The sequence below is a fragment of the Solanum stenotomum genome, chromosome 8, assembly GCF_019186545.1.
Source record: "Solanum stenotomum isolate F172 chromosome 8, ASM1918654v1, whole genome shotgun sequence".
Taxonomy (NCBI): domain Eukaryota; kingdom Viridiplantae; phylum Streptophyta; class Magnoliopsida; order Solanales; family Solanaceae; genus Solanum; species Solanum stenotomum.
Window position 1 is genome coordinate 15011472 of NC_064289.1, and position 20876 is coordinate 15032347.

The 20876-nt window shown below is 34.8% G+C and overlaps 3 protein-coding genes across 5 annotated transcripts; 1 reads left to right on the forward strand and 2 right to left on the reverse strand.

Moving 5' to 3' along the window:
• Positions 1-1366: 1366 nt before the first annotated feature.
• LOC125872969 (formyltetrahydrofolate deformylase 1, mitochondrial-like) lies at positions 1367-5618 on the forward strand. The gene is made up of 8 exons (XM_049553791.1): positions 1367-1580; positions 1666-1778; positions 3470-3620; positions 3724-3797; positions 3885-4044; positions 4294-4392; positions 4500-4586; positions 5456-5618. The coding sequence occupies exons 1-8, from the start codon at positions 1440-1442 to the stop codon at positions 5600-5602; spliced, it is 972 nt and encodes a 323-aa protein (XP_049409748.1). The 5' UTR covers positions 1367-1439; the 3' UTR covers positions 5603-5618.
• Positions 5619-6001: 383 nt separating this feature from the next.
• On the reverse strand, positions 6002-7330 carry LOC125874641 (probable aquaporin TIP-type RB7-5A). Its single transcript, XM_049555613.1, has 3 exons — positions 7114-7330; positions 6694-6944; positions 6002-6522 (listed from the first exon to the last, which is right to left on the reverse strand). Exons 1-3 carry the CDS (start codon positions 7238-7240, stop codon positions 6148-6150), a joined length of 753 nt encoding a protein of 250 aa, XP_049411570.1. The 5' UTR covers positions 7241-7330; the 3' UTR covers positions 6002-6147.
• A 3661-nt stretch (positions 7331-10991) lies between these two features.
• On the reverse strand, positions 10992-20876 carry LOC125874335 (O-fucosyltransferase 29-like). Of its 3 annotated transcripts, none has more exons than XM_049555207.1 (9): positions 20283-20876; positions 18572-18656; positions 16077-16153; positions 15857-15945; positions 15534-15723; positions 14408-14589; positions 13312-13414; positions 12344-12672; positions 10992-11801 (listed from the first exon to the last, which is right to left on the reverse strand). In XM_049555207.1, the coding sequence occupies exons 1-9, from the start codon at positions 20508-20510 to the stop codon at positions 11462-11464; spliced, it is 1623 nt and encodes a 540-aa protein (XP_049411164.1). In that variant the 5' UTR covers positions 20511-20876; the 3' UTR covers positions 10992-11461. The 3 variants fall into 3 exon arrangements, with proteins under 3 accessions (XP_049411164.1, XP_049411165.1, XP_049411166.1); XM_049555208.1 differs by having other exon boundaries at positions 18622-18656; positions 20283-20542; XM_049555209.1 differs by having other exon boundaries at positions 18622-18699; positions 20283-20520.

The window sequence follows — 20876 nt, forward strand, 5'->3', positions numbered from 1 at the left end:
CAAATTTCAATTGCTTTATGGGGTTCTTTGTATTCAGGTTTTATGATAGTTGCTAACCTTGTTACTAGTAGAAATTATGAAAACTTTTTTTCCTAGATCGAGCTGCTTCATTTTGTAATATTTCTAGCCAAGGATATCGACAACTCTAACTTAACATCATCGAGATATGTTATAACTTAATTGTCTATACTAAAACTAGGGATGACAAAACTAGCCAAACTCAGATAAGCCGTCCAAGTTTTAATGAGTTCGGGCAAGACGGATTTTGATGATGGGTTGGTTTGGATTGGATTTGGTGATGACCCATTTGATTATTCATCCATATTTGACCGGTCTAGATTCAGTTCAATCTGTCCATTTGCTACCCCTAACTATAACTGGCATGATCATGCATATAATCATCCAAAATTTGCAGGCAGCCATTTCTCCCCCCTAGAGTGTGTCATACAGGAGCCGGAAAGAGGTATCTTCCTTATTTAACTTTCAACTTTCTTGTCCTTAACACTTGTGTAACCCTTTAAAAAGTCCATTAGGTTCAACTCTGAAACTCCAAAAGCATTGAAGCTGAAAAGAGAAGTACAGAAAAGGGAGGATGAGAACTCTTTTACAGAAAAGGGGTGTAAGGTTTGCGTACATCCCGCTCTCCTCAGATTCAACTTGTAGTGAATCTACGGGCATGTAGTTGTTGGTTTGATACACCCCAAATAACATAACAAAGAATAAATCACAGCAAACAATCACTGGATTTCTCAAGACATTACTATTGTGCACAAACGAAGCAATCGAGAATCATTCAAAGGAATCTTGGCAACATCAATTTTGCTTAAACAAAGAAATAATATCCCCATCATGGAACTACATATGAAAATCTAAAGACAAAATCACTGAAAATTTCCCATGATGGATTGGCCTTTTTTCCGTTCACCATAATATAATGACAAACACTTCAACTTCGACTGTATATGTAGCCATGTTCAAATGAGCTTAGTATATCATGTATGATATTCAAGTTATACTTTTATATTTCTTTAATGGTTTTTTTTTAGTACAAATACAAAATTCCCACAAAAGTTACTAGATTCTCGAAAACCCTCCATTATATACGTGCTATTATTTAATTGGATATGACATGATATATATAATAAAGTGGTCCATTATGAGTAAGTTAAAAATTATGAAATTTCAAATTTAAATTCCAGACAGAAAATTTCATATATTTCACTTAAGTAAACGATCATTTTAATATAATTGATGGGATGTCCCAACCCATGAAATATTCTCGTCGTTCGACAACTTACCAACCAAGTGTTGTCCAAAGGTCTTAATTCTGAGATTGTGGCTACGGTTGGAAGTTGTAAGTTGGGCAAATGTCTGAAACAGATAAGACTATAAATTGACTGATACATAGCAACAGATTTTGAAAAGTGTAAGGGAAGGACATGAACCTCCTGTGTAGATTGGTATCCCCAAATTTTGGTCCACAAGTTTGTAAATATTCAAAAAGGTCACTGAAATCTGTAAAATTCCCATTTGGGTCCTCAAATTCCCTGGTACATGGCATTCACGTCTTTCGTTGTCCAGTAAGTCTTCTTATGCACAGCACTACCAGTAATGATCTTTCGGATGGGCGACTGAGACGAGAATTGAATTGGTTTTTGTTAATAGGATGAAGTAGGAATTGTTGCAAAATTATCTGAATGCATAGCATCAAGGGGCGGAAATATTCTCACTGCTGATGTTTTTGTTCCACAAGACAACAATGTCTTTTACTCAAGAAGGTATTTTCTCTTACTTTCTTGAGTTGTAATTATCTCTCATTTCGGGGCCAAGCTACTATTTGTTCTGTAGTAGTAAAATTATGTCAGTTGCATAGTGTCATGTTTAATTTTGCAATTATGGTTGATCAAGATGAGTTTTATTAAGTATGTTCAATCATCAAAAACAACGAGAAGAGAAAATTGATTATTCTACAGTTTCTTCTTGTGATTGTTGTATCAACAAGAGGAGCTTTTTATAGCAGTAATACGGTGCTGGTGAATCAATTTTTTGGTTCGTACGTAGTAGCATAAGTAGTAACAGAGGTACCTGTAAGCTGTAGCAGATAAGGATGTTAGAGGACCATTCTGATGATGGATTATATAATCTTGCAGCTACAAGCTACCATCGGTAGAGAGTGATTTGATAGTCGATTAACTTCGTGTGCTTGGAGAGTAGCAAATCATAAACAGATTTATATTTATCTATGTAATCAAATGAATACTAATTTTAAGCAAACCATTCTGTGTTACATTAGGTCTTTACTTTTGAGTACCAGAAAAATTTCTAGGATTGTGATCGCGATATATATATATATATATAAATCATGTAGAAGCACAATAAAAGGGGACTTCACCTTAACCCAAAATATACATCAATGATTGCAAATCCTCTCTAAAAGGGGAATGTTTAAGCATGTCACTGCTTTATATTCCTGCATATCTAGAGAATATACACATTAGCTTACGAAAAAAATTGGCTTTGTCGTATCTTATACTTATGCTAGGTAATTGCATCTTGCATTATATCAGCATGGAAGACACTCGATAGTAAAGATTGAACAGTTATCTTTTGAATTTGATCTGTTCATTTTGGAAGAACCTAATATCTTGCTAAATATGTGTCATTTAAAATCTTATGAAGCATANAGAGTGTGATTTGATAGTCGATTAACTTTGTGTGCTTGGAGAGTAGCAAATCATAAACAGATTTATATTTATCTATGTAATCAAATGAATACTAATTTTAAGCAAACCATTCTGTGTTACATTAGGTCTTTACTTTTGAGTACCAGAAAAATTTCTAGGATTGCCATCCTAGCGATATATATATATATATAAATCATGTAGAAGCAGGGGGACTTCACCTTAACCCAAAATATACATCAATGATTGTCAAGCAATCCTCGCTAAAAGGGGAATGTTTAAGCATGTCACTGCTTTATATTCCTGCATATCTAGAGACTATACACATTAGTTTACAATAAAATTTGGCTTTGTCATATCTTATCCTTATGCTAAGTAATTGCATCTTGCATTATATTAGCATGGAAGACACTCGATAGTGAAGATTGAACAGTTATCTTTTGAATTTGATCTGTTTATTTAGGAAGAACCTAATATCTTGCTAAATATGTGTCATTTAAAATCTTATGAAGCATATTGAAATGAGCTGTATTTTTCTTCATTTCCTATTGTGGTTAAACAGGCCAAATGTTCATTTTGCAAGATGTAATGAACCAATGGTGCTTATGTGCCTCTGTAAGGTGTACTATGTGGTATATGATTCAGAATTAGCAGCAACACTTTGCCAAATACCTTTATTCTGTGATTAGTCATCTATACTCGAGGCTCTTTTATTTTTACTGTTTCCTTCTCCTGGTAAGTCATAAGAAAAATCCAAAATTCCAAACTAATTCTTGCTTCAATCTCAGTGAGTTTACGTTTGACCCAGCTATATGGCCCCGTGGAGAAATGGATGAGGACTTCTTTAAGCTATCAAAGATGTTCAATGCAATGAAGTCTGTTGTCCGTGTTCCTGAAATAGATCCCAAATATAAGATTGCAGTTCTTGTTTCGAAGCAGGTTCTGATTCCAACACTGGTCAACAGCTGATTATGTAAACTGTGATGAAATATATAAACCTTTTTTGAAGTTTAATTTTAAAAATGTCATCAACTTGGTGCAGGACCACTGTCTTGTAGATTTATTGCACAGGTGGCAGAATGGTAGGCTTCCTGTTGACATAACCTCTGTAATAAGGTTAAGCATAAGCAATTTCTTCACTATACTATGCATTTTCTATTAAAAGAATTAGTTATCATGTGAAATGATTTCTTTGTTTAACAGCAACCATGATCGAGGTCCAGACGCTCATGTGATTCGGTTACTTGAAAGGCATGGAATTCCATACTATTATTTGCCAACAACTATGGGGAAGAAAAGAGAAGTAGAGATCTTGGAATTAGTTCATGACACTGATTTTTTGGTACTTGCAAGATACATGCAGGTAATCAATGGACATTGAATTCTTGTGTTTTCTCTTGATTGTGACAACTATTCTTCTGGTCGTAACAGCAGTTGTCCATCACGTAACTTGTTTTGTCTTGTTCATATAAGATGGTTCAAATTAAATGATTTAAACTGGTTGTTTACTGTTTACATGAAATATGATCTTCAGCATTATAAACTACTAATAAATCTTACACTTCACTATTTAAGTTGCTTGAGTAATTTAAAGTTGCACTTATTTCTGCAGGTATTCTCTGCTGAGTTCTTAAAAAGTTATGGGAAGGATATCATTAATATTCATCATGGCCTTTTGCCATCATTCAAAGGTGGGAGTCCTTCTAAGCAGGTTCAATTTCCAGACCCCTTTCTTTAGATGTCATTTTCTACTCGTCTCTGGAATTTTATGTTGATAATTTACAAAGTTAAAGCATTTATTTCTTTAACTTTTGATAGGCTTTTGAGGCTGGTGTTAAGTTGATCGGTGCAACAAGTCACTTTGTTAGTGAAGTGCTCGATGCAGGTCCAATCATCGAGCAAATGGTAATTTTCTTATGTGCATTAGAACTCCAAATTAGTTTTACGATTCGACCTGCATTTTCAGTCTTTGACAGCTTATCATTCTATGATGGTAGTCCTAACTAGCTTTTCTCTCTCTTTTGATTCTGTGCTGCTTCATAAAGCTAAAGATATGCAAACAATCATGATTTATGCATCATTACTTCGTGACGTTATCAAGAGTATGCTTGTTTGATATGCAACTTCTTTAGACTAATTCCCAACAATCCCCTATAAATAGAATTGCTTAAAACACCTTGGGAACGTGTCCCACACCAGCCTCTTCTTCCATGTTAACCTCTGAATTGTCTCCACAACTGCAGAGACATTTTGAAATGTGTCCACAATCATGAAGATATTTTGAGTCTCTCCCATTCAAGCCTCTTCTTCCATGCTGGCCTCTGATACATTGTCCACAACCGTGGAGATCATTTTGTATCGTGTCGTGCTCCAGCTTGTTCTTTCATGGTATGGAATAAGTTGTAGAGTTTCGTAGGATTCCCACGAGGACCTCCTCCAAGATCTCCATCTTCATAGCGATCAATCATAGTCGTAAATCCCTTTAAGGTTAAAGCCTTAAGTTTGGATCTTATTAATAGCTTGAATGCTTCGATGCTCGGATGCTACCTTATATTATCCTACCTATGTTCTGATGGTAACACCATGGTTGGTTTGAAGGAATATGAAGCAAAGGGAAGATTTATAAGTCAATACATTCAAATCTATCTACTTGTGTTCCCTTTCCATCTCAGCGTATCGCCCCCTAAGAGATCCATGTATCATCTGATTTATGTTTATCATCATTTTAGAATTTCAACATCAGACTTTCACAAAGTAAACGTATCTTCTTTCAGGTTGAAAGAGTTACCCACAGAGATAATTTGCAAAGCTTTATTCAGAAGTCTGAGGATCTTGAGAAACAGTGTCTAGTAAAAGCAATTAAATCATATTGTGAACTACGCGTCTTACCATATGAGAAAGACAAGACTGTTGTATTTTAAGTATAACTGAAGAGGGTATTCGACATAATTCTCTCTACATTTTGTCTGTCATACAGGAAAGTTTGTATATTCGTTTTGTGAATCTAGTATACGATTATACAACTAATATGTACAACACATTATTAAACATAACTGAAGAATTGACTGGTTTGTACCAATTCATCAAACTTTTTAGACCTTTACACAAATAGTTGGTCAGACTCATTGTTTACCTTTCCTAGATGGTATACAAAGATTATACACATATTGTACATGAGTTATACATATATTATACCAATTTTGGCTATTTTCAGTTTTAAGTTGTTGGGTGACTGACTATTTAGTTTAACACTTCAATTTTTCAAACTATGGCAAGTTTCACCCACGAGGCAAGCAAGGTCAAAAGTTCAAAACCAGCCGTTGTCAAAATGAACCAAACAGGATATTTCATTGGAAACAAACTTCTTGCATAACAGAATATACAAAGCTTAAATTAAAATCAACATTGCATTTTTGAAAACACACAAAAGAAAACATTGTTGAAGACTTCTTCTTTCTTCTTTGTTCTAAGCATAGTCTTCTGAGGTTGGAAGTGGGGTGTGGGATCCAATGAAAACATCTCCATAAATAAACCCAGCCAATCCTCCACCAATGAGTGGTCCGACCCAGTAAATCCAGTTCTGAGAAAAGTCTCCAGCAACGACAGCTGGCCCAAATGATCGTGCTGGGTTCATTGACCCACCACTGAATGGGCCAGCTGCCAAAATGTTGGCTCCCACAATGAACCCAATTGCCATGGGTGCAATGGTTCCAAGTGAGCCCTTTTTGGGATCTGCTGCTGTGGCATAAACAGTGTAGACAAGTGCAAAGGTAATGACTATTTCCATAACTACTCCCTCAGCTCCATTCATCCCAGCAGCAACTCCGTGAGTTGGAACAGCCTGCAAAAATCCAATAACGAACCCGTTTGGTTAGCCGATTAAAACTAGCTGAAAGTTTGGTCCTAATTTGATCAACTTATAAGCTTTGTACAACACGGTCGCCCAACCTCTAATTAGACTAATAATAGGATTTAATTAACTTAATAGTATGTTAATAGTGAAACAACATACCAAACCATTAGTGACATATTTAAGGAGGAGGCAAGCAACTGTGGAGCCAAGTAATTGGGCAACCCAGTAGAATAAGCCAGTCAAGATGGTGATGTTTCCGCCAACAGCCAATCCCAAAGTGACAGCTGGATTTAAATGTCCACCTGAGATATTGGCTGCCATGGAAACCCCAACAAACAATGCAAATGCATGAGCCACAGCTATTGCTACTAGACCAGCTGGGTCAAGTGCTGCATCTGAAGTCAACTTATCTGCAAAAAAAAAAGAAAAAATTGCATTAGTACTATACATTCTGACAAAGATTGTCTCCATGTGATCAAATTTGTCACACGTTCAAGTCATGAAAATAACATTTTATAGAAATGCACAAATATATAATATGTGTATAACCGTGTATAACATTACGAAAATGTGACTTACTATACGCTATAGCAGATCCAACACCAGCAAATACAAAGAGTAGAGTGGCAATAAACTCAGCTAAGTAAGCCTTCAATGATCCAACACTTAAAGAGTCACCAATGCTACCAAAGGCAATCTTCACCATTTTTTTGTTGGCTCTCACTAAAGAATGTACTTATATCAAAGAAAGTACAATTTTAAGTCACTTGCCAATTGGATTTTGCTTAAAACTTGATGGTTCTCATTGTTTCACATAAACTCTCTTTATATATCATAGTAGACTTGGAAAAATAATAGTAGTAATTTGTTAGGTTTTGCCGACCATGGGGCCCTATTTTTAGTAGACTCCGGCAAATGATTGGCGCCGTCCAACCGCCCATACGCTTTTTTTGATTTATATTCATTACATTAAAGTACGTATTAATGGTTTCATTGAGATGTCTTAGGGTGTGTTTGGTACTATGGAAATATTTACTAAATTTTTTGGTGTTTTGGTGACTAAATAGAAAGCATTGTCTTTATATAATCTGGTTAAATTTAGGTAGATTTGGAATTTAAAATTTATGAATTTCTATAATAATCACATATTAATATACAATACTCCTTTTGTCCCAATTTATATGACTTACTTTCCTTTTTAGTCAGTCTCAAAAAAATTACACATTTATATATTAAGTAACNTGGTTTCATTGAGATGTTTTAGGGTGTGTTTGGTACTATGGAAAATATTTATTAAATTTTTTGGTGTTTTGGTGAATATATAATCTGGTTAAATTTAGGTAGATTTGGAATTTAAAATTTATGAATTTCTATAATAATCACATGTTAATATACAATATTCCCTTAGTCCCAATTTATATGACTTATTTTCCTTTTTAGTCCGTCTAAAAAAAATTACATATTTATATATTAAATAACAATTTAACTTTAGCATGTCTATTTTATCCTTGATGAAATGATTTATAGCCACACAAATTTCTACCATTCATTTTAAAAATCTTCATTTCTTTCTTAAACTCCGTGCCGAGTCAAACTATTTCACATAAAATGAAACGGAGAGAGTAATATCTAAGTTCTTCATAATTTTTTTTATAGATATTTGATTTCCTCTTAAATAAAAATATATACATATTACAAAAGTTATTACTTCTCGTGAAACTGCATTGATAGATCCGCCACGGTAGCCAAATTATGAGGGGTGGGGTGGGGGTTGGGTTGGGAGCTATAGAGTTAGGAGTGGGATGTCACTTAAAAACTTATTTTTCTTATTTGAAGTTAATTTTCTTATTTTAAAGAAATTTATTTTATAGAGAAAATGTTATATAAATTTTTTGACCGATTAAACATAAAAGAAAATTGAATAATATTTTTTGTACCAAACACACCCTTAGTAATATTTCATTGTAATGAACATTCAAGAAATGAATTTAAAAAAAACTTTGTTTAGATAAGCTCAACCAATACAACATTTAAAAAGTGATAATTTTTTTAAATTAAGAAGGAAAAAAAGATAAGAAAAGGTAAGCTCCACTAACGTATAATACTATATGTCTGATGTCAAGAACAATTTTATTTTCATGTTTAGAACAACTAAAATGACGTTCCAGCACATAAAGGAATCATTACATTAGTGTTAATCATGATCATGATAATTATAATTAAGTTTTATGTATAATGAGTTTGTGTTTGGTATGGTTGTAAAATATTTAGTAAAAATTGTTCTTTTTTACGCACCACAAATAGTACAAGTCATTATTGTAACAGCCGACCATATATTAAAAAATGATATAGAAAATATTTATGCGTATGAGATAAAATTTTATTTTTAAAAATATTTTATATCACATCAAACTACTCACGGGTGTTTTCTTGCGCGAAAAAAAAAAAAGAGCTTCCATTTTGTGCGAGAAATTCTTGCAAATTGGACTCTGAATGGTGTTTCATACTACATACCGTGGGTCCATCGTTGATCGAGAGCTCAAACGTGAATGAACCTGACTCTGTCACTCTGATACTATGTAAATATATGACACATAGGCCTAACTCAACCCAAAAGCTAGCTCACGAGGGAAGAATTGTCCAAATCTATTTTAACAGATTACATATCCATTTCCCAATCAATGTGAGACTTTTACCACTCTAACGTGAAGTTACATTAATTGCATTGGTATTTAAGAAATGAATTTTAAAAATATTATTTAGATAAGCTTAATTAATGGAGTACAAAATTTAAAAAGTGATCCTCCCATTTTTTTAGAGAAAAAAAAAATGAGAGGAGAAGAAAAGGTAAACTCCATAATAGTACAAGTACTAGATGCTGTCATGAACGGAAAAAAAAACTATTTCCTCTTTAGAATAACTAAAATGACGTGCCAAGGTGCAAGAGAATCATGATAATATTTATGTTGATGATTATGATAATGATAATTTAATTTAAGTATAATGATGGATGTGCTTGGAATAGTTCCCAATTCTTAACCAATTATTATTCTCTTTAATAAATTATTGTCTACTGTTTGATTATCTTAAACTTTTGAAAATGATACCTAGGGTGGGTTTGGTATCGAGGAATTTTTTTTTCGAAAAATAAATTGTTTTTACTAATTTATTAAATATTTGGTAAATAAGAAAAATATTATTTCAAAAATACTTATATGTAATCTAGAAAAATTATGGGGATGGGTGAGAAAGAGGGTTCGAGGGTTCAAGGGTTGGATGAGTCGGAGGAGATAATTAATTTAGAATTTCATTTATGAAACTTATTTCCTTACCTTCATTAGGAAAGTCATTTTTCTTATTTTGTATGAAACTTGTTTCCCTAAAAAAATATTTTCCAAAACATTTTGACTACCAAACATGAAAAAGTTGAACCCTCTGGGTGGCTCAGATGGTTTGACTTCAGACTTTCATAAGGGAGGTCTCAAATTCAAAATTTCTTATCTGCGAAAATAGGGATTAACCTTCTAATCGAGCTTATTACATGAGGCCTAATGTGTCGATTCTCTCGTCATAAAAAAACATAAAGTAAAAAATACTTTCAACTTTTACTATAAATTATTACCAAAATATCACCCTGGTACAGTGGTACCTCAACCCCCACCGTCCGCTAATATTATAAGTTCCATGGCATAGAAAATAATAATTCAAGATAAATACTTTTTTAAAAAAATTTACTCATAAGGTAAGACTTGATATATGTATTGCGTACATCTTTTTTTTTTTTGGTTACAAGTTTGTGTGGTAGGTATTGGATTAGTGCAGTACCACTTTTTTTTTAATCAAAAACATATAATTTTTAGCTCTTCAAGAAGTTAAAATGTTTTTCCAAAGTTCGTATGTTATCTAGTTTTTCAAACAAGATGAAAGATCTTTTTCATAAACATTTTTTAAATAAAAAGGTAAAAGATTTTATTTAGAAAGTGCAAGTCAAACCCTTCCTATAGCAATATTGTTTGTCACTATAATTTTTTGTTACTATATTGAAATGTTATTATAGAAAACATATAACATAACCTGAAAAATATTGTCATTATCGAAATGTCTAACTGTAATGTTATTGTAGAAAACATATAACATAACCTGAAAAATATTGTCGTTAGCGAGATGTCTGACTGTACAAAGAAGGTATACATTAGCAATTTTTTTCTGCAAGTAACCAAGGAGGGCAATAGCTTTCATCAAATGATTCTGCTCAACCCACATACATATCTACAAAGCTATCATGTCTAGTGTTGATATTTTTTGTCTACATTTATTATAGAGATGAAATGAAAATTGGGAATGGAAGTTTTCATAATTTACTTTTCCTGGGGTGTTGGAACATTGGATGGTGTATTGAGAAGAAGTTAAAAACAACCTGAATACAAAGGTAAAAACAGTGGTAACTGCGTTTCTTCTCTTTTTTCTCTCTTTTCTGCTGTATACATATCTTACAGAAAAGTATATTAACAATTGTAGCACATCAAAAATCGCTTTCTAGAAAAACAGCGGTGAACCAAAAACACGAAATCTGGACAATGACAGTGTCAAGTGCAGGGATTCAGTCCCTCAAGTTCTGCCAAAAGAAGGCATTTAAATACAGTGTCAAAATGACAATGGTACAACACTTACCCAAGTAACTTACATAGTCAGATCAACGATTCACTCATTCTGTAGGCTTGTGGCCTGAGTGCACTTCGCGCACAGGTCTGAAACTTCAGGGAGTATATTCCCTGCCCCTCTACCCTCCTCCAAATATAAATAATATGCCTTTTGCATGACATGGTTCAAGTGCATGACGTGTTGCGTCTTTACAATTGAACTAATTCTCCGGGTCCTAGGGGTCACTTATAATAATATCTTTATCTGTCCTGTCAAATTTCCTCCACTAATACAGTTTCTGCAAGATCTTATCATCAAGGTCGCTGCTATTGCGTATGTACCTATATCTTGAATCCAGAAGACTTGGATTTGCACTGGGAGTATGATTGTTGTATTTTTCTATGAAATTTGAATGATTGAATGGTGTCTTACAGATACACGAGGATGGATATTCATGAAACTCTCCACGGCCCAGTCTCACTTCCTCAGGTTCACCCATGAATCCGCTTTGGCATGATTTCACCTTTCTAGAGAATGTGTCCCAGTCCATCTTATTTCGAGCCTGGAACAAAGCACCGAGTCTTTTGGCATTTGGTCTGATGGTCCTCTTGTGCCCCATGTACCTCCTATGGTATGACCAATAAAACAATTAGCTCAATTGTGAAAAGAAGAAGATAGGAACAGGAATCGAAACTATTTGTAATGAAGTTACAATTTACAAATTTCTGAGTTGCCACTATATATCATTGTGAAAAGACCAGCTCTTAACTCGTAGTCCATTTGCATACTAACAGACGTTGAAATTGAACACTTACAGTTCCAGTATTAACCTATTTCCAAAGAAATAGGCCGGAGTTTAAATCACATCTAATCTGAAAGTACTAAGAATCAGCAAACTTGATCTCCATATTGGTTGCTAAGTTTAAACAACCTTTTTACCCTCTCCAGACCTTACTTGTGGCATCACACTTGGTATGTTGTGGCAGGGGTGGTGGACCTTCAGTACAATGCGCTTTAGGATCTTAATTTGTTTCTCCTTTTTGCTTAATGTAGTAGTTCAATAAATTAGACACATGCACCATTAAGCATGGAAAACATGTCCCCAATGAACAAATATTAGATCAGATATGTGAAAGAGCTAAAAAGAAAAACAAGTGAAAATCCTCACCTACTACCAGCAAGGATCTTAGCCATGTTCCCATTATTGTTGGTTACAAAGACATCACTTTCATCACACACAACATAGTCGATTGCTGCAAGACGAGAAGAGTAGGGAAGAAAAGGTTTCAGCTCATCACCAGCAACTATCTCTTTGGTATAGAAGTTTGGGAACAGCTCCTTTAGTGGCTGCAGAGTTTTTTCTCCACCATATACTTCACCGGATGCAACATAAAGGTATGTGTCATTTTTGAATCCAAGCGCCCGCAGCATAAGTCCAACTTCATGGGGTGTTAAGGGGCATCTTCCTCGTGTTCGCTCTTCATCAGGGATCAGCTCCTGAAGCCACAAGTGATAGAACTTCCGTTATCAAAAAGTATGGAGAGGTTTTCTGGGGGGGAGAGTCTGCACTCCACTCTTGTTTTTGAAGTAATATGATTACTTATATTAAGCATATAATAATAAGACCCACATTTAGTGGTATTGGCTATTCATACAACTTTAATTGAGTGGATATTTCTTTTACAAACGGAACAACAATGATATAGGTGTAAAACAATCATTCATTAATCCTGTAAATACCATACAACATCTGTCCAAGTTACTCTTAACAAAATAAGGCATTATAAAACCCAGTACCCTCTAACTGTGTAATACTCACATAGAATAACGAAGAACAATGTGCCGCAAACAGTTGCTCAGCAAGACAGATTAACAAAGTTCACTAGTATGGCAATAAACTGACAATTCTAAAATCCCAGATTGACACCATAGTACACAAAATGAGTAGGCCACCCTTCCCCACCCTAGGGGGAAGATTAAGCTCTGGCCTTCGCATTTCTGGGAAAACTATTTCTTCAGAAGTCCCACTTCTTATTATATTTAACACTTACAAGCTCTAATATGATAAAGGAAAAGTCGATTAAATTGCTGAATAGTAAGTACAAAGTCATAATTCTTTAAGGAAAGAAATCCTACAGGTAAAGTAGCCCATCTTTTTCTTATCTCAGCCAGTTCATATCTTTCCTTGTCACCCCCGCCGTAGTAGCACCCAGAAAATGCTAGCATATCAGGTTCAAACCTGAAATATAAATACATCAGAGCAACAAATAGTAAGTGCCAATGGAAAGCATAAATGTAAAAGGAGTTATCCTGGGTAATGGACATGTATAAGGAATAACATCAGAAAGATTTGAAATTCTATGTTACCGAAGGAAAAAAGGTACAAATTGTAATTTAAACACACATCTAATGCTTACTTAGCTAGCACAGATATTTGAGTATTATGAAGCTATGTTGCTCAGACTCTCCAAAAATATTGCCGCACCCATGTCAAATCCTTGTCGACATTTTTGAAGAGTTTGAGCAACATAGCTATGATTTATGAAGTATGAAGGTCAAAATAGTTATGAAGTATGAAGGTTAAGCTTATCAGTTTCAAAAAAAAAAGTATGAAGGTTAAAATATAGCTTTTTTCCTTTCAACAAAAGAAAACATGGATTTTGCTGCTCACTCTACATCTGTCCAAGTTCTCATTACCAGGAATGTGTTCTATTATCCCCATAGATTGTGTTATATTATCCCCAGAACACACAAACTTGACCTCATGCTGATATGCACTTCTTAAAATTATGAATAGAGCCTGAAGGATCACTGACAGGAAACTGTACAGCATTTTGAGATTCTTTTTATGAATAAGATTATTCAGAATATTAAGCCGACCAACATAGGAAAATCATCAGTTTCTTTTCTTCTAAGCTTCAAATGTAAACAAATGGGATTGTCCATTCTTTCGGTTAGATACAAGGAAATTTAGCCAATACAGCCCCTTGTTCCTGTAATCATTTTTTGGTTGCTACTGCCATCATAAAGCAGAATTGGAACTTTAACCACAAAAAAAGGCGGATTTGAGGGAAAAGAAAGTATCTCCTGTTCTGACATCATATCAAGAACAAAATCCTAAAAGTTGCAGCACTAATTTTCAGTTCCAAAATTCTGGCTTTGCTTTGAAAAATTGCTAAGCAGAGTTAAAGAAACCAAATTTTAATTTCGCAACACTGCAAGTCAAACAAACCTCAAATGAACTGCAACGAAACGTCTTGCCATTTTTCGCATACGCACTACAAGTTTCTGACCAAAATTCCTTATGGGCTTAGTAAATCTTAAAGCATGATAATTCACACGGCAACGCAATTTTTGTAGCTCCTCGTCAAGGTCATTAGCAAGCCGAAAATCAAATTTTGTCAACTGAAGAACCTGCACACAATTTTGAGGTCAAACATCAATAAAACCTGAGCATAAACATCTACTTTTTACTATCAAGTTTTGACTTGTATACTCTGATAATAAAATGTTAAATTGTGTGTACCATGAACCGTACCATTTCACTTCTTGAAGTCGTTAATATATACTGAAGGACATCTAAAACAAGGAAAGCTCCAGTAAAATTTAAATAACATTTACAAGATTGTGTCAATCCGTAAAATTCATAGTTGGTGACAAGTATGATACACATTTATAAAAATGGATTTGAGACTATAATTGAGGAAATTTGGTTGATTGCTAAACGTGCTTTCTAAGTTTGGTAAAACATATATTACATGCATTTCAATGTTCCTGATAAATTTTCCACCCAGTTTTTGCCTCTTTCACTCCCTCAATTACCAAGGAAACAAATTATCGTCCATTCCAGAATACCATTATCCATACAGACCTATATAAACATCACAAAATGTCATGATCATGTAAATTTATGACCTCAACACAAGCCATCTGATATAGCTTTTAGAACAAGAGATAAATGCTCCAACTGTACCATGATATAGCTATTCCCAGAGAAAACATAGAAATGACTTACTCGCCAGAACAATGATTTCCAAACAGATTTATATGTGCCATATTTGATATTACATCTCTGAGATTGAGAATAGATACACCAAACATGTGCTCAAGTTAATTTCTAGGAAAGTAAAGAAGTGAGAATCCTGAAACAAAACACAACTTAGGTTTCGGCGACTTGACTGCCTAAACAGCTAATTGAATAAGAGATCCAGAAGAGTGATCACATTCCCTTCAAGTTCACTTATAGTTTTCTGGAAAATATGAGGTTTGAGATAGAAAACCAGCTAGTATAGGTGTGTAAATGATTGCAAATATGATTAAAAAAACAGATTCAACTGTTCTGCTTTTCTTTTACTTACACGTCTCTTTAAGAGTACTGGCAATACTTGGTCCAAGTAATATTCAGGTTCTGATTTTCTAGGAACGCGCATGGTATATGGAGGTTTTCCCATTAACCTCATGACCTTCTCTGGAACTCTTTTAACAACAGTGACATCCTTCGCAAGGTAAGAGATGAACCATTTAACATCAAAGATGTCGAAAAAATCACTGCAGGATAACAGGATATCTCAGTGAAAAGAGAAAGAGAGAGATAGACTCAAACTTGTTTCTGTTATTACGATCCACTATAAACTTATGCAACAGACAGGCTCCTCAAAATAAGTACAAAATGCCCACCAACCTGTCATCCTTCCAAAATGAATGATGATCCAACTCAGGTACGACTAAAGTGGCATTAAGAATCCGCGCTACAACTACAGCATCAGTTATCTGGTAAGCACAAGATAGACTCCAAATGTTAGACTATTATGATACAGATATTAAATGAGCAAACATAAACTGTTTGAGAGATACAAAAGATCAGTTGATGGATGATATCAAGTCAAGAACAGCATACTTACTCCAGTCCTTTGTTGGTTGAGTCCTCCGCTAGTTGCAATAAGTAGATATCCATTTGAAGATCGCACATTCACAGCAGCTACATTTCATTTGAGAAAAGTTACAGACCAAGGTATTCTCAGTAAAATTTGAAGTCTACCAGAATTATGAGATACAGAAGAATAAAAGTGAAGTTCAAAGCTAAATAGGCAGGAGAAAGCCTTTTGGCAATTATCACAATGACCAATTGCAAGTGCACATCAAATTTTTGAAAAACTATGTTTTAACTCCTATTTGTATCACATATCAAACAAGGCAAAACAGTATAATCCAATGCAATGGCAGACCTTAACAATATTTTATTCACTTCTACATATCTATGAGGATGACATGTGACAATAAGGCTACTCTCTACTTTAACAAACCGATGGGACATGAGATAAGACTAAGATTATAAATTAGACAAAACACATTAGAACAGGCAATGCAGCAAATCTCCTTTTCATTTACCTTCTTTTCACCTTCTTGTTGGAAAGAGAAATAAATCAAGATTACAAAGGGTCAAATCAGACTACAGGTGCAAGTAGCATATATAGAGAAAGAAAATGAGAGAAACTCGCTTAAGATAGTGTAGTTATGTCCAATGTACACATACAAACGCACTGCTGTCCATGCAACACAATGATTATTGAAGATGTTAAAGGGAATGTGGTAGACCTAAAATTATATAGAAATAAGTTAACTAAATTGACCTACAATTTCTGTGGAATTCTTGTGGACTTAACGAAGACGGATCACAACAAAAGCAAAGTATACGTACAAGAAAAAAAAGAAACAAACTAGCTGGAGATATAGATAGTTGTTAATGGCACACTAGCATCAGGTCCTGTGTATGACTATAATATTTTAAGCATGGTTAGAGATTGTACGATATGTACAGATAGTCGTGCAATTTAGGGATCCCTAGTTTAAAGAATGTTTGACTTGTCATAAAAGACAAATTATTGAGTAGCGGAATACGCACCCAAATGGAGCGGAGCAATGTAGACTATTCATACAGACGGCCTCAACTAGTTTGGGATAGAGGCAGAGAAGTTGATGTTGTTGTCTCTTGCTAGAACGAGCATAACATTTTGGTAATCAAGAAACTGCTTGATGACTTGTCACTTATGACCCTTACAACTTAATGATCACAAGGCTGGACTTTGGAATACCATTTTGTGTATCATATGGCTTGCAAGAAATTAGCCGTTGGAGGTAATAAGTTTAGCTTGGTTTATAAATGCCATCGGCTCATCCAAGTAATATATGAAATCCATATGTGGTGTAAGATGCAATGATTAGCCAATGGAACAGGCACAAGAAAAGACCAAAGTATGAATAGTTGCAGCCCATGAAAAACCATTTGTTTGAGTTGTTAGTGGAACATGGACACAAAGCCAAATACGCAGTTTCAAGTTATACTAATTCTGCGGCACACACAGTTTGAGGAAAATGCAGCAGTCCAGTAATTCGGTTTATATGAATCTATGAATGCAGTCATTTAGAGACTGCTGAGTTCAGACCAACTGTAATTGATTAACTGCTATATATGTGTGCGTCCTCGAATAAGGATACTTTTATTCATAAATTAGCTACATACATGCAATATATTTTAATAGAAATTTATCATTTGTTGACAATTTTTACCTGCTTTCTCAGTATCAGGTGTGGCATGCTCCCAGTTAACGTTACACGCAGGTTTTGTTCTAGACCCAGTAAGAGCAGCAAACTACTAACGAACCCCCCTCCTCCCTCCCTCCATCTCTCTCTTGCTCTAGATTCCAGATTGGGGCATGACGGGGTTTGTTTAGACATCTTGATCACCAACTTAACCAGGCTTCCATATCTACACTTCAATAGCAATATTAGACACAACCTTGAGTTCAAATTCACCAACTTAAGAAACAGGACTTTTCTTTATGCTTTAGCCAGGCAGTTGAAGGGAAAGGTAGGGGAGTCATGGTCAAAGACGTAAAAGGACTACTTCCTTTAGGGAATAAAAAAGTGTGGGAAACAAAAGTGAAAATGTTAAAAATCCCATCAATCCTGAGAAGTTGGATGCTGGCAGGCTCACTCTCGTCCTTCCCATGCCAAATAATAAGAAACAAAGGCTTTTATCAAAATAATAAGAAACAAAGGGTATATTCTTCTGGCATGGAGAAACCAATTTTCTCCCTGACCTCTTCTCACTCAATTCTTCAATCAGACATACTCTACTTTTTATCTACATGTCAGTAGATCATATGATTACATAATCGTTAATATCATAATGTAAGATGTAAATAACCAATTTACATAACCCCTTTAAGATGTCCAAAGCATCGAAATCGAAAACTCTAAGCCCTAACTTTCAGATTATGAAAAAAAAAAATAGCATTGCCTAAACACAATACATGATATGAGTGGCAACATCATAAACGGTTAGGACAGTAAATATCTGAAAGAAACCACGCAAAAGCATTTATGTTATACGTACAAGCAAAGCGAGGGCTTCTCTCACTGCATCCATAGTAAGAAGTTGAATACCTTGACTTCCAAATATCAATTGGTGCGTCCCCATCCTAAAATATATCAAGTAACAGAACACGTGATGCTTCAAAATACCTGGATAGGCAAAGCAAAAACTAATATTTCAACTTCATAGCCGCTACTGTTGGAGCCAGAAACTTTAGTTTTTCCTATAAACTTCGGTCAGATTGCAAGGAACCGTTAAAACTCATTCATTACTGAGTCATCCGACAGAAGAAAAGCATTCCATTACTCACCAGAAAATTTATAACATGGGATTCTGAATTCTCTCTTGGAATTCTAACCATTCCAAAAAGCAAAAAGCGAGTTGAAAGTGAATTTAAACTGTTCAACGGAGTTTACATACAATTCACTCTTTTTTTGAAATTCTTAAACATCAAATTTGGCACTCAAGAAAAATAAAAATGGGGGAGTTCTTTCTACAAAATACTTGGAGATGCCTTTGGTGCCAAGAACAAATGAAAAGAAATCTGGAATGAGGTTATAGAGAGGTATGATAAAAATTGTCAAGGTGGAAAACTCAGTACCTATCCTTAGGTGGTAGACTAACTCTTATTAACTTTGCATAAGGTGCCTTCCTACTTATATGATGTCCGTCTTCCCATTACCTGGGGGTAGAAAAAAGGATTGACAGATTGAGGAGAAATTTCCTTTAGCAAGATAACAAGGAGAATTAAAGCATTAATCTTGTAAGATGGAATGTTCTGACTCTAAGTAAGATTGGGGTGGTCTAGGCATAAAGAACCTGAGGCTACATAATAGAAGTCTTCTACATAATGGCTCTGGAGGTTCAACACAGTTTGTAAAGGTTTCAACATAGCACCTTTTGGATGCTAAGTTTTACTGTTAATGGAATTGTTACCTTATTCAAAAAAAAAGATGTCTACACCAAAAAACTTGCTATTGAATTGATAAAATAGATACTAGATACTAAACTTTATAGTAGCAAAAATCCGACAAATATATCTATGAAAACTTCAGCACACACGGCTATACTCAAAGGAGACAATAGAGCCACCATAACATGCCAATGCATAATTTTAATCCAATGAGAGTAGAGAAGCAATGCATCTACTTAAACTACTACTTTGTGACAGTAAGAACTACTTTTAAACAAGATAATGTGAGAACTTGTTATAGATTTATACATGTTGGTGTATTTTAATACTGCTTAACATTCAATGCGTAAGTTCAAGTCAAGAGCTTTGGGTGCGACCCTGCCAGCTCCGCGAATATTACTCCATCCCAATTTATGTACTTATTTTTTTTCCTTTTGGGAATGTCCCAACATGTTTGACACTATCCCATTTCTACACAACCTTCAAGAATTAAAATCCATTAATCTATTCAAAAGCCATGTAATGTTTCCTCTATCAAACTAAACTTTCAAATTTAATATTTTTCCACTATTACTAATATAATATGTAAGTCAAATTAACACTCTGTGCTACCTACCAATCCATTCCAGGATGTAAGGACTAAGGAGTACATTGTACTTACTCTCTGTTTCCCCTAAGAATACCCTCTCACAAACATGAAGAGAATGGCAACACAGCAGCAGTAACTTTTCTACATTACCAAAAAATCGAACTTTGTCGTAAACATAGTCAGAACAAGGTCAAATCAGCCATTCTGTTTATGCCAAGAGTTCTAATTACCTGTTTGTAAAACCAAGCACCTTTGGCGAGTCTCTGAGAGTACAATTCAAGATTGGATGCAACATAACCGGTGAAGAGGGAAATCAAACCTAAGGCAAACAGCATGAACCCACAAACTTTGGTACATGAGATCGGTCGCCTCCATAACCAACAGCTAAAGAAGAAATGCTGCTTCTGGGTATTAGCCAATACCCCACAACTATACCTCCACACTTTCGCCACACCCATATCTACAGCTACTTAATTTTGATTTTCTGATACCCTTTTGCTCTCATATTACCATACTAACATCAACCCACTACAGGGAATGGACAATTAATCAGTATCACATACAAAAAGAAGCTGTCCCCACCACTCTGCTGTCTATATAAATGGTGTTGGCCGTCCAAGAGCCATTAAAAACGATTGAATTCACTCCTTCTGCAAATCCTTTTTTGCCCAGTTCAAATCCGGGTAGACTAATCAATAAAAAAAACTCAAAATCAATTCTTTACGTCTGTTGAATGTTGAATAATTTTCCAGCAGAAGCAGAGGAGCGGGTTTCACAAATCTAGCAGACTGTGGAGTGTTCTCAAAGGTGGAGTCATGAGTGTG